General features: G+C 35.7%; 2 protein-coding genes across 7 annotated transcripts in view; one reads left to right on the top strand and one right to left on the bottom strand.

Annotated features, from left to right (window-relative positions):
* The window catches only part of LOC112043980 (retinol dehydrogenase 14), a 36,055-nt gene extending 28,374 nt beyond the window's left edge, over positions 1-7,681 (top strand). For 4 of the 6 annotated variants that reach the window (XM_052888991.1, XM_052888992.1, XM_052888990.1 and 1 more), the window contains 2 exons: positions 5,244-5,537; positions 6,389-7,538. In XM_052888991.1, coding sequence (XP_052744951.1) covers positions 5,244-5,537; positions 6,389-7,122 — 1,028 coding nt within the window. In that variant the 3' untranslated portion in view covers positions 7,123-7,538. Of the gene's footprint in view, positions 1-5,243; positions 5,538-6,388 lie in introns of all 6 variants that reach the window. The other 2 variants (XM_052888993.1, XM_024079689.2) reach the window with 1 other exon arrangement.
* A 348-nt stretch (positions 7,682-8,029) lies between these two features.
* On the bottom strand, positions 8,030-12,555 carry LOC112043988 (uncharacterized). The gene is made up of 3 exons (XM_024079691.2): positions 11,433-12,555; positions 10,783-11,022; positions 8,030-10,293 (listed from the first exon to the last, which is right to left on the bottom strand). Exons 1-3 carry the CDS (start codon positions 12,387-12,389, stop codon positions 8,926-8,928), a joined length of 2,565 nt encoding a protein of 854 aa, XP_023935459.2. The 5' UTR covers positions 12,390-12,555; the 3' UTR covers positions 8,030-8,925.
* Between the last annotated feature and the right edge of the window lie 451 nt (positions 12,556-13,006).

Here is a 13,006-nt window from a genome sequence, read left to right as displayed (position 1 = left end):
GTTGACGACGACTTTTATTAAAAAAACAAAATGTATTAAACATGATTGTATCTACATATGAATCTACATACGCTCTGTGTAATTTTTCGGTATTAATTAACTGTGTCAGATGACTGTGTAATTAACAAAGCTAGGCAGATTAACAACGCAGTTACAATAATTACTAACTACACTTTTAACGAACCAAAATTAAGTTTTGCCTAATTAGAAAGTTTTTTTATCGTTTTCTATTTAATTACATCGGGTAAAAAGAAAGAGGCATCTAATCTAACATAATTGTTAACGCACGTAATAAGGTAACTGAAAAAAACTAATTAAAAAAAAAAAGTCTAATTAAATAAAAATCTAAGCCTTGCTATCCAGAAGGGTAATAGCGCTAGTGTAACTAGCTAGCGCTTGAGAAGGTGGGTACCTTGCCTCTGGGTGAACAATTAGATGGTGTGAATTTGTTATAATTATTTTATTTATTATAAATTTAAATTTAATATACTGTGTAATTCTTAGTTTTAATTAATATATTCTATGATAAAGTTATTGTAGATCTAGTAAATATAATTATATTATTTTCACTGAAAAATAATTTAACTTTATTAGTTGTTTTACAGCACTATTCTTTGGAACTCATTATCTTCGATTAACCAACGCGTAGTTAGGGTTCCGTATACAGAACATTAAATATTCCTGTGGTTTCGTAGTTACATGTCACAAATGCCGACTTGGTATATAGTGGTTTTGGTTTAATTATACAGAGTGTCCCGTAATTAATGTTTTTTTACAGGACAGTTTTTTTTAATTCATCTTAATGAAAGTAAAATGATTATTGCATACAAACTTTCTTCTACAAAACAAATAAAACATTATTTTTAACATTAAAATAGTATCATAATACATTGATAATTTAATCTGTAATGTTGTACAATAAAAATTTTAATAAAAAAATTCAACCGACTTCCAACTCAAAAATAACCTAAACTAAAAAGCAAAAAATAACATCTTACCTATGTGCTACCTTCTGATCAGTTTGAAGGCGGTGCCAAGCCAGTGATGTTTTAATTTAAGCCGTTTAAATTACAAAATTTCTGTGGTTCTTTCAGAAACGGCTTTAATTAAAACATGACACTGGGTTGGCACCGCCTTCAAACTGATCAGAAGGTAGCACATAGGTAAGATGTTATTTTTTGCTTTTTAGTTTAGGTTATTTTTGAGTTGGAAGTCGGTTGAATTTTTTTTATTAAAATTTTTATTTTTTAATTTTTAGTGTTAGCACACCTACTGAGTGTGAACAAAAATTAATAAGCAATTAGTTGAAACGTTTCTTATGATAAGTATCTAAGTCCTACAATCCCAAATTTAAAAATACTACCTTAACTCATATACAAAATTTCACTCCCCCTCTATCCACTCGTAATATGAATATTCAGAAAAACGTGAAAGGTGACTGTCCTCCGTTTTCATCACCAGACCCCCTATGCAGTCCGAATCCATATGGCAGCAAAGTTCTCATCAATATAAAAATTATCAAGTAAAAACTCAAGGTAGCTACTGTGAACCGTCGAGGAGTCCCCTTAACTATCCTTCGTCTTCATCACCAGACCCCTAATACAGTCACAATCCATCTAGGTGGAATGTTCTCATCAATACAAATTTATCAAATCCAAACACAAGGTAGCTACTGTGAACCGTTGAGGAGTTCTCTTAACTGTCCTTCGTCTTCATCATCAGACCCTTAATACAGTCACAACCCATCTAGGTGGAAAGTTCTCATTAATACAAATAAATCAAGCCCAAACAAAAGGTACCTGCTGTAAATCGTTGACGAGTTCCATCGTCTGTGTTTCGGCTCCATCATCAGACCAACTCCAGACCTTCATAAAATTGTAGCGGTTTAAAATACCTTATGGAAACACTAACAAACGCACTAGCCGTCCCTACGATTTTTGAAAGTTCCCCTCGATTTCTCCAAGATGCCATCATCAGATCCTGACATGAAAAAAATGGGACCACCCTGGAATCAAACCCTTCAAAACAAAAAAAGAATTTTCAAAATCGGTCTACAAATGGCGGAATTATCGCTGGACATACATAAAAAAAAAAAAAAAAAAAAAAAAACATACATACAGCCGAACGTAGAACCTCCTCCTTTTTGGAAGTCGGTTAAAAATATGATCTTTTAAATCTTAATTGCAGCTACAGCATTGAAAAAACCGGTAAAAAAATTAAAAATCCGAAAGAAAATATAACTTGGTCACCCTAAGGATTTTTCAAAAGTAATCAAATTACTTTTGGATTATTAGGTGGTGTATCTAATATTTGCTTTTTTAACCGACTTCCAAAAAGGAGGAGGTTCTACGTTCGGCTGTATGTATGTTTTTTTTTTTTTTTTTATGTATGTCCAGCGATAATTCCGTCAATTATGGACCGATTTTGAAAATTCTTTTTTTGTTTTGTAGGGTTTACTTCCAGGGTGGTCCCATGTTTTTTATGTCAGGATCTGATGATGGCATCCTGGAGAAATTGAGGGGAACTTTCGAAAGTTGTAGAACGGGCTAGTACGTTTGTTAGTGTTTCCATAAGGTATTTTAAACCACTACAACTTTATGAAGGTTTGGAGTTGGTCTGATGATGGAGCCGAAACACAGACGATGGAACTCGTCAAGGATTTACAGCAGTCACCTTTTGTTTGGGCTTGATTAATTTGTATTGATGAGTACTTTCCACCTATATGGGTTGTGACTGTATTAAGGGTCTGGTGATGAAGACGAGGGACAGTGAAGAGAACTCCTCGACGGTTCACAGTAGCTACCTTGTGTTTGGACTTGATAAATTTGTATTGATGAGAACTTTCCACCTAGATGGATTGCGACTGTATTAAGGGTCTGGTGATGATGACGAAGCACAGTGAAGAGAACTCCTCGACGGCTCACAGTAACTACCTTGTGTTTGGACTTGATAATTTTGTATTGATAAGAACTTTCTACTTAGATAGGTTGTGACTGTACACACGCAGTGGGTATGCTAACACTAAAAATAAAAAAATAAAAATTTTAATAAAAAAAATTCAACCGACTTCCAACTCAAAAACTAACTTTAACTAAAAAGCAAAAAATAACATCTTACCTATGTGCTACCTTCTGATCAGTTTGAAGGCGGTGCCAAGTCAGTGTCGTGTTTTAATTAAAGCTGTTTCTGGAATAACCACAGAAATTTTGTAGTTTAAACGTATTTAATTAAAACATCACTGGCTTGGCACCGGCTTCAAACTGATCAGAAGGTAGCACATAGGTAAGATGTTATTTTTTGCTTTTTAGTTAAAGTTAGTTTTTGAGTTGGAAGTCGGTTGAATTTTTTTTATTAAAATTTTTATCCATTAATTACGGGATACTCTGTATATCTAGTAGAGTAAGCTAATTGGCTTACACTCAGAAGTGACAAACTTCTAAAGTAGGTAACATAAAAAAGCGGACTAATGAAGTTCTAATTAACAATTACTCAATATTAAGTATGTATTTAAACAATGGATCGAATTTCTTTTAAAGTAGGTCGTACTGTACCATACTTACTCGAATCTACATACGTTATACCTAATACCTACTACTTACTTATGCTCAATGATGTTTTGGTCTCTCATTTATTTATTACTTCTTTTTTTTAAATTTTTAACAATATAAGTATAAAATACAAAACATTATTAAAAATTTATAAAAAAAATTCACCCTCCCGCTGCGGGATATTTGAGTGCCCAAGCAACCGGAGGTCAGGGCTCCAGAGTGAGGAACCTCCTCACAATACGCGCCGTCTCAAGAATCACTGCCTTTTGTATCCGACTCTTGATCCAACAGTTAAGCGAAAGCTTCTTAAGGTGTTGGTCGAAGCTTTTCGCTATAAGACCATTGACTGAAACAACCATCGGAACAATAATAGTTGACTCAACATTCCACATGGCGGTAATCTCGTGAGCAAGGTCCAAGTATTCAATGATGTTATTATTAAAAAAAGTCTTTGCTTATGCTAGCCACGCTTCATTAACAGCCGATGGATGTCCACTGCTGGACATAGGTCTCTTGCATGGACTTTCAAACAAAACGGTCTCGAGCCGCCAGCATCCAGCGGCTCCCTGCAACCCGCTTGACGTCCTCGGCCCACCTAGTGAGGGGTCGACCAACACTGCCCTTTCCGGTGCGGGGTCGCCATTCCAGCACCTTGGGACCCCAACGTCCATCGGCTCTTCGAACTATGTGGCCTGCCCATTGCCACTTCAGCTTCGCGACTTGTTGAGTTATATCAGTGACTTTGGTTCTTCTGCGGTGGATCTCCTCATATAAGCTAGCCACTTACCATTTCTTTTTATTCTTTACAAGTTAGCCCTTGACTACAATCTCACCTGATGGTAAGTGATGATGCAGTCTAAGATGGAAGCGGGCTAACTTGTTAGGAGGAGGATGAAAATCCACACCCCTTTCGGTTTCTAAACGGCATCGTACCGGAACGCTAAATCGCTTGGCGGTACGTCTTTGCCGGTAGGGTGGTAACTAGCCACGGCTGAAACCAGCCAGACCTGGACAAATTAAGAAAATATCAATCTGCCCAGCCGGGGATCGAATCCAGGACCTCCGTCTTGTAAATCCACCGCGCATATCACTGCGCCACGGAGGCCGTCGAACCATCCAATAAGTCCACATACCTTGACATCCGATAAAACTGATCGTGTGTTGATCGCGATCTGCATGATGTGCATAACATCATGCAGATCGCGATTAGTTTTAGTAGTTTTTGTGGATTAACTAATTTGTGGAATATTGATCATATTTAAAACTAGCGGACCCGGTCAAGCTTCGCTATGATTTATGTGAGACTTCTCCACTAACTCTTGAACTTTATGTGGGTGTCATAAGGGCTCAGGTCACGGTTACCTCCTCCAGAATGGCCCTCTAAGCCGAGGTCCGAGTCTCATAGGAGACGCCCTTAGAGAGCCGTTCCGTCCTCTATCTTTCTTTCAGCCTTCGGGTCACATCAGGCGATGCTTCTGCGCTCGCCCAACCCTCCCGGTGACGCCGTAGTGGTTCCGCAGGGAGCTATCGGCGCCTACTCAAACAATTAAAAAAAAAAAATAAGTTGTTACACATAAGGGGTCCTTTTAGACCGGGGGCCCCGTATCATTGATACGGCTGATACGGCAGAATCTACGCCCCTACCCCCAAGTCAAGAGTGCGTAAAAAAATTTACTCAAACTTCTTCTATTACAGACATGATAGTAGCAGAGTCATGGAAAGCAAACTACCTCATCTGGGTGCTACCAACAGTTCTACTCATCGGTCTACTATCCATATTCGGTGTGCTCGCGCTGTTCTTTGCTATACGACTCTACGCTAAGCTGACGTGTGGCAGATATCGGGAGAAGACCAGGATGGATGGGAAAACTGTCATCGTCACCGGCTGTACCAGTGGCATTGGGAAGGAAACCGCCAAAGAACTGGCCAAAAGAGGCGCTAAAGTTATCATGGCTTGCCGTAGTTTGGACAAGGCTGAGAAAGTGAAAGGTAAAGGTTTTTTCGGCTTTGATATATCTGCCTCCGATTCCGGAGGGTGTAAGTTCGAATTTGGTCCGGGGCATGCACCTCCATCTTAAATATAACGTGTCTCAACCGGTGAAAGAAAAACATCGTGAGGAAACCTGCATACCAGAAAATTTTCCTAATTCTCTGCGTGTGTGAAGTCTGCCTATACGCATTGGGCCAGCGTGGTGAATAAATGGCCTAACCCCTCTTATTATTAGAGGAGACTCGAGCTCAGCAGTGAGCCGGGTTGATAATGATGATATATCACATAGGTCCGTTCCTCTATAAAGACTATTTTCTCGGGAATGCGAGAAGTTCAAATTTATAAAAACTCTCAAGTCATCATCATTATCATCATAGTCATCATCATCATCATCATCATCATCATCATCATCATCTTATCAGTTGATGGACATTTACTGCAGGACATAGCCTTATAGGCCTTTGGTAGCGATTTCCAAACATCACGATCCTCAGCCGCCTGCATCCAGTGAATCCCTGCGACTCGTTCGTCGCCAGTCCACCTGGTGGGACCAACACTGGGTTTTCTAGTGCGGGGTCGCTATTCCAGCACCTTGGGACTCCAACGTTAATCGGCTATGAAACTATGTATTTCATAATAATATGTTTAATAATCATTAAAAACACATCCAGAATATGAACTTAAGTAAACTGAACGCCATCTGAGACCTTCGCGGTTTTATAGAATCTGAACATTTCGTCGTACAGCCAATGTTCCTACCCTTATTATAGGGTCATAGTGTATGGTGACTTATTTGATTTTAACGAAGAATTTAGCTAATTAATTAACATTTTACCAATCTCCATTACAGATGACATCATCAAATCGACAAACAACCCTAACGTTGTTGTCAAAAAGCTGGATCTAAGCTCATTCGCATCAATCCGATCTTTTGCTGAAGACATCAACAATACGGAGAAGACTTTAGACGTATTGATCCACAACGCGGGATATGCTGAGACCTTCAGAAAGGAGAAATCTGAAGACGGAATCGAATTGACAATGGCTACCAATCACTACGGCCCATTCTTGCTAACCCATCTTTTAATAGATCTATTGAAGAAGAACTCTCCATCAAGAATAGTAATCGTAGCATCTTCGTTATACCGTTTCGCGTCAATGGACCTGGATAACCCAAATCCCTTGACAACTTTACCAGGGTATTTGTACTACATGTCTAAAGAAGCGAACATCTTATTTACAAGGGAATTAGCTAGGCGTTTAGAAGGTACTGGAGTGACTGCAAATTGTCTGCATCCAGGCATGATTGACAGTGGTATTTGGAGGAACGTCCCAGCACCTTTGAGCTGGGGTCTAGCTCTGATCATCTTCTGTTTCTTCAAAACCCCTTTCCAAGGTTGCCAGACTTCTATCATGTTGGCAGTAGACGATAAACTGTCGAAGGTGAACGGGAAATATTTTTCGGACTGTCAGGAAAGTTCTTTATCTAGTTCTGCGAGTGACATGGGTCGAGCTAGGAAGCTATGGGAGATATCAGAGAAAATGGTCAAACTAGAAGAGGGCGATCCTAAAATTACGGTTTAAAGATGTAAGATCAGTTACAAGTTTTGCTATTTCCTGAAAATCTTTTGCTTTAAGTAGATAAATAACTCGGAAGCGGATACGTATCTAATGAGAGTTTTGTATATTTCATGAAAGTACTTATCTCGGACGTTTAGTTTTACATTGGCATTTAAGTTTATACACTTACCAATATTTGTCATTTTTTTAAATATATTTACACTTTACCGCTAAATTTTATGGCATAGCGTTATAACTTTATCCCCATTATGTTAAGGTGTATATCCCATAAACACCAAGACTTGGATCTAATTATAATGATCGTCTCATTCTAGTTACTGACTAGTCTATACTTAATATTACAGAGATGAAATTTATAAGATTGTAGGGGGTAATCTCTGGATCTACTGACTCATTTAAGAAAAATCTTATACTAATAGAAAGCGACGTTATTTGTGAGTGAATTTTGAATAAAATTTATATTTAATTGTTGAGGTACAAAATAATATAGATTACTTGATTTATTTCCTTTGTTTTGTATTATAAATTATCATATTATCTTAAATAAATAAAAACAAATTATATGTACAAAGCTTTTAAATTTATTTATACATACCCCTACATAACCTATATAGTATTAATTTGATTAATATTTAGACTTATATATTACACAGGTATCCCAAAATATATGAACTCATTGGGATACCGCTCAGACCAATTATAGAAGGACCTGTATCGCACTTATAGTCACGAACAAAATTGTCTGTCATTTTCTGAGGAAAACGAGCTTAGATTTGGTATATATCTTATTCTAAACTAGAAGTTTTTTCCCGTTTTTTACACAATTCAATTACACAAAAAGGTATTTTTACGGAGCTCTTTAACCGACGAACACGATTACTGCTATTTAACATCGATTCTATAGAGACAGTTTTTATAATCGCATTAGATCGTTGATCATATACTTTGACAGAAAAGTAACGTTTAGCGAGGCAGGTCCTATACAATAATTGGTCTGAGGGATACCGAATATAGGCGAACTACATAACCGAATCCTCGGCCGCGCAAGGTACAGGGGAGTGGGGTACGACATTAGAGGGGGCGACGGTAGCACAAAGTCTAAAAAATTGATAACTGGGTTGGAAATTAAATGTATAGACAAACGAACATAATATCATTTATATTTATAAATATTGCGATAATTATTTCGCATGCAAAACTACGTAAGTGAAAAATTGTACAAAAAAGATTACATTTTTAGTATATTAAAATTCGCTTTTTAAATCTAAAATATAACCAGACAACTGCATAAAATTGATAATCTAATATTAAATTATACAACACAAACTAGAAACTGTAGAAATCAGCAAAACGAGTGTTCAGATTTTAAATAATTTAATTAGGACAATAGACCTAGATAAGACCTAGAAAGTAGAGAACACGAAAAATCCATTTTCGTTTTCCGAAAAAGATTTCAAGTAATCCTGAAAAATGAAATTGTATCTTATAGTTATATCTAGAATGAAAAAAACAACAATATTCATGAAATTTATCGAAAGAATCAAAGGCTAACTTGTAAAGAATAAAAAAAAAGAATCAAGCTATGTTTCGACCGAAAGTAAAAAAAGTTAAAAGGAAAAATGGAATTTCACACAAATACGATAGTTTGCAATTAAACTATTTTTTTTCTAGAGAAAATTTTAGTTACACGGTTTTGAATGTCAAATGAAGGTTATGCATTTATGGTTTTTATAATAAAACAAAATGCAAAACAATAGGGGTTTCCATTACATACAGAAGATATATTATTTACACATTACAAAAGTATCAGTCTATCAAATCAAATTGATCTAGAAAAGTATGATCTACGCCCAGCATAGTACCCAAACTGACCCTAGGAATTCTGTGCACCACATCGTCCATATCAAAATCTACTGCATCAACATAACTCACATCACTATTAGACCTTAAACAATTAACATTAGGGCTCAAAAGGTCAGGTAATAAATTCCTGTTCGCAGGAAAAGCGTTGTTTGTATTGAAATTTTCTTTTTCTTCATCTATAGTTTGTATATCCTCATCTTTATGTAATGTATTTGAACGTATCTGTTTAAAACGATTTATGATTTTCTCTAAAGAACTAGTCTTTTTTATGAGTGCACTGTTCGTCTTAGGCGTTACAGTCTTCGAATGAGATTCTTGCAAATTAACAGGGGATATGCTGATCCTTGACAAATCTTTTGTTATAGTATTCAATGAATGAGATTCTTGTAATTCTCTATCCTTGAGTGTTTTAGAAAAGTAAGATTCTTGTTTTTGTGTAGTCGTAAGAGTAATTATTGGTACTCCTTTTGTTATTGGTTTAGGTAAACGAGATTCTTGCATTGCAGCATTAGAAAAGTGAGTTTCTTGTTCCAAAATAGGTGAAATGGCACTTTCAAATTCATTTTGAATAACGTCCAGTCTGTTTTTGACTTCATCGCTGATTTTTGCATAACTGAGGGTATTTCTGGAATTTCCAAATTTATTTGATCCAGGGGGCGTATTGAAGTTATCTAAGCTTGTTACACCAGATACATCTAATGGGCTATCTTCTTGCATGATAGATAATTTCCGTTGGCGTATTTTCGAAATAGGTATTCTGCTTTCTCTGTTTTCCAACAAGTTTGGTGATGAATAACTTCTTACTAAGCCATGACTGTCATTTGAAAGTAAAGATTCTTTGAACAAGCCACATCTTTTAAAACTCACTTCATTGTGACTGTCCTGTTTTTTAAGCTTTTTGTGACTACTTTTTTTGTTAGTTGACAAAAGTCTTGTTATTTGTTGCTTGGTGAAACCGGATGAGCATTCAGCGATAGTTTCGTTTGCTTTAATATTTGATATCATAGAAAAGTTGGACATATGACTCATATTTGCTTGATCATACGTACTAGCTCTAGATGCCATGAGTGTTTTTAGGAAATCATCTTTCGGAGCATGGTACGTTAGCATAGATCTAGGTTGTGGTTTAGTGAACACTACATCTCGTTTATGTAGGTTGAATCGATGTTTGGAAAGATGCAACGGTGTGAAAGTATCAAAATTTATGTGATATTGGTTTTGATTCATTTTGATGCCAAACAGATCTGGTAAAGGAGGTATTACCAAATCTTCTTCTAGAGACACTGATTGGATGTCGTAGGAAGGTGTAGGCTGAAAGAAAAAGAACTTGGCATAAGATATAATATTGGAGATATAATATGGATTTAAAGAAATATGAGAAAACCAATGTCAAACAAAGGTTATGATTTACAATATTTGTCAGGACAACTTAATTAACAAATCAAACTGTAACCAAAATAAGACCCTAGAATGGCAGGGAATGACCTTGAGTGGAGTCACACACTTGTAAATGCTGTGTGTAGGGTTAAAGGTTGGGATGCATCCATACCAAGGTAACCCTAAAAGGTTAAAAGGAAAATAAAATCCTGAATTTTTCTGTCACTAGCTCCACTTTGAAACTGCCTCTTAACTTTTTTACCGCTACACACAAATAAACATATTAAAATGTTTTTCAGATAGAATGGGTATGGTGACAGTAGCTTGTATGACGTTCATAATACATGCTATTATCGTAAATCACGGAAAACTTTCAAAAGTGAAACAAGTCAGTCACACCATCCTAAATGAAAGGAACTGTACCTGCAATTTCTTTTCAGCATCACGAACTTTTTCCACCAGTGCTTTCATAGCTGACAATACTTCATCATACTCCTGCACTCTGGCTCCTATGTGATTGTTAAACTCATATATCTCATCTCCGAATGTATTATTTTTCAATATAAAACATACACTTATTAGATATGCACGTATTAAATTTGGTAAATTCAGTCTTCCGTTGATTATTAAATTTTTCAAAACATATTTCTGATCTGTGTTCACCTGTTGAGAATAATTATTATTATTATTAATTAATAAATTGTATTTTATAATACCATCATCAACCCATATTCAGCTCACTGCTGTGCTCGAGTCTCCTCTCAGAATGAGAGGGCTTAGACCAATAGTCCACCACGCTGGCCCAATGCAGATTTGCAGACTTTACAAATACAGAAAATTAAGAAAATTCTAAGGTATTCAGGTTTCCTAACGATGTTTTTCCTTCGCCATTTGAGACACGTGATACTTAATTTCTTAAATTGCACACAACTGAAAAGTGGAAGTTGCATTCCCTGGACCTGATTCAAACTAACACCCTCCGGAATCAGAGGCAGAGGTTATATTCACTGGGCTATCACGGCTCATAACTGTATATCATCATAGTTTAATAAGATTTTAAAAGAAAATCAAACCTGAGTCTGAAGATCATCTGTACAAATAACATCATTTATTGGATCGTACTCTAGCATATAACAACTCTTCTGAACTTGACCAGTGTGCCTCTTTATTATCTCTTCTGACAACTGACGCATACTTCTACATTTATCTAACAACAGCAACACTTTACTGTCCCACCCATGTTCGATAACGTCCAGCTGTTTATCAACTTCTTGTAACCGTTCATCAAATATTGGTGCCGGTTCTTTAACATTTTTAATTTTCAATATCTCACTTTTTAACATATCGTCCAAATTGTGTTTTGATAAAAAACCATTGACTAATTTATCTATATACCCCTGAGCGTTTAAACTCTTCAACTTTGCCTCACATTTAGTTATTTTCATACATAACATTGCAGCTATTTTCTCATTGCGTTGTTTCTTACACAGAAATTCTGATAACTTAACAAATACTTTATTTTCATAGTCTAAATTGCTCATGTGTTCGAGAAAGCTTTCATTGTCGCTTCTTTTATTATATTTATCTGTTATTTCATTGAATAGAACCTGTTTTTCAGAGTTTTTGATTTTTTCAAGGAGCATTCGCTTCAATGCTAATACTGACAGTTGGTGAATCAACACAGATATTTTAAAACAATTTGGATGGACCAAATACGACGACCGCACATCGGTTAGGACTCCTTTAGCGGCGTAATCACTTATAAATGCAGATAATTGACTTCTAAACGCCTTTTCAACTTTCGTATCGTACAATGGCCATGTAAGCGATGCGTGAACTTGAGGATCGATCAAAAACAACAAATAATAAGATATATTGTAAAATAAGTTCTGTGTAGGTTTCTCCATACCATTCTCTTCGAATATTAAATGCGATATTTTCGTTATCATGGGCTGCGATCTGTGTAATAAACGTAATATCGTAATTGTTTGCTTCTTGTACATCGTTACAGCCCGTGGAACGGAAGCCATCTTAATGAGCTAACACTCAATGCATTTGTAATTGTAAAACACTTCACTCGAACGTAACCGTAGATTTAAGGTTTATTGCTAATATAATATCGCAAACTCTAACAGCAATCACATCAACAAGATAACGCTAACGACCACCATTTTCAAAATTCAAAGTTTCAAACCACAGATTATTAATAGATATTTCAAACTGGGACCATAGATTCAAGATTGAAAAATGACAAATAAACAGAGACAAAGATGAAAATTAAAAATAATCAAATTAATTTTTATAAGGACCAAATTCATCCTTAGTATTTTAAGGTGTTTTTTTACCTAGAGAACATCCTAATATTTTAGTATTTTAATTCTTGCAATTTTTAGCAATGTTGGATGGGTTGTTAGTTCAAAAAAGCTAGAGCTCAAAGCTATAACCATAAACCCAGTAAAAAAAAACTCCATTAGTTGTTTCGTTTCACGCTGACGCCTACTTTTTAATTTTTATAATCAAATACAAATTTACCACCATACCATTATCAATATATTAACAAGCTAATGAGTTACGCTTAAAATAATAAGCTATCAATTATTTTTTTAATATTACAATTAATATTTATGCTACATTACATTAGTTTAAA

Source organism: Bicyclus anynana, chromosome 24 (assembly GCF_947172395.1).
Source record: "Bicyclus anynana chromosome 24, ilBicAnyn1.1, whole genome shotgun sequence".
Taxonomy (NCBI): Eukaryota; Metazoa; Arthropoda; class Insecta; order Lepidoptera; family Nymphalidae; genus Bicyclus; species Bicyclus anynana.
Note: the sequence above shows the minus strand (reverse complement) of the source record. Positions and strands in the feature narration are given on the sequence as shown.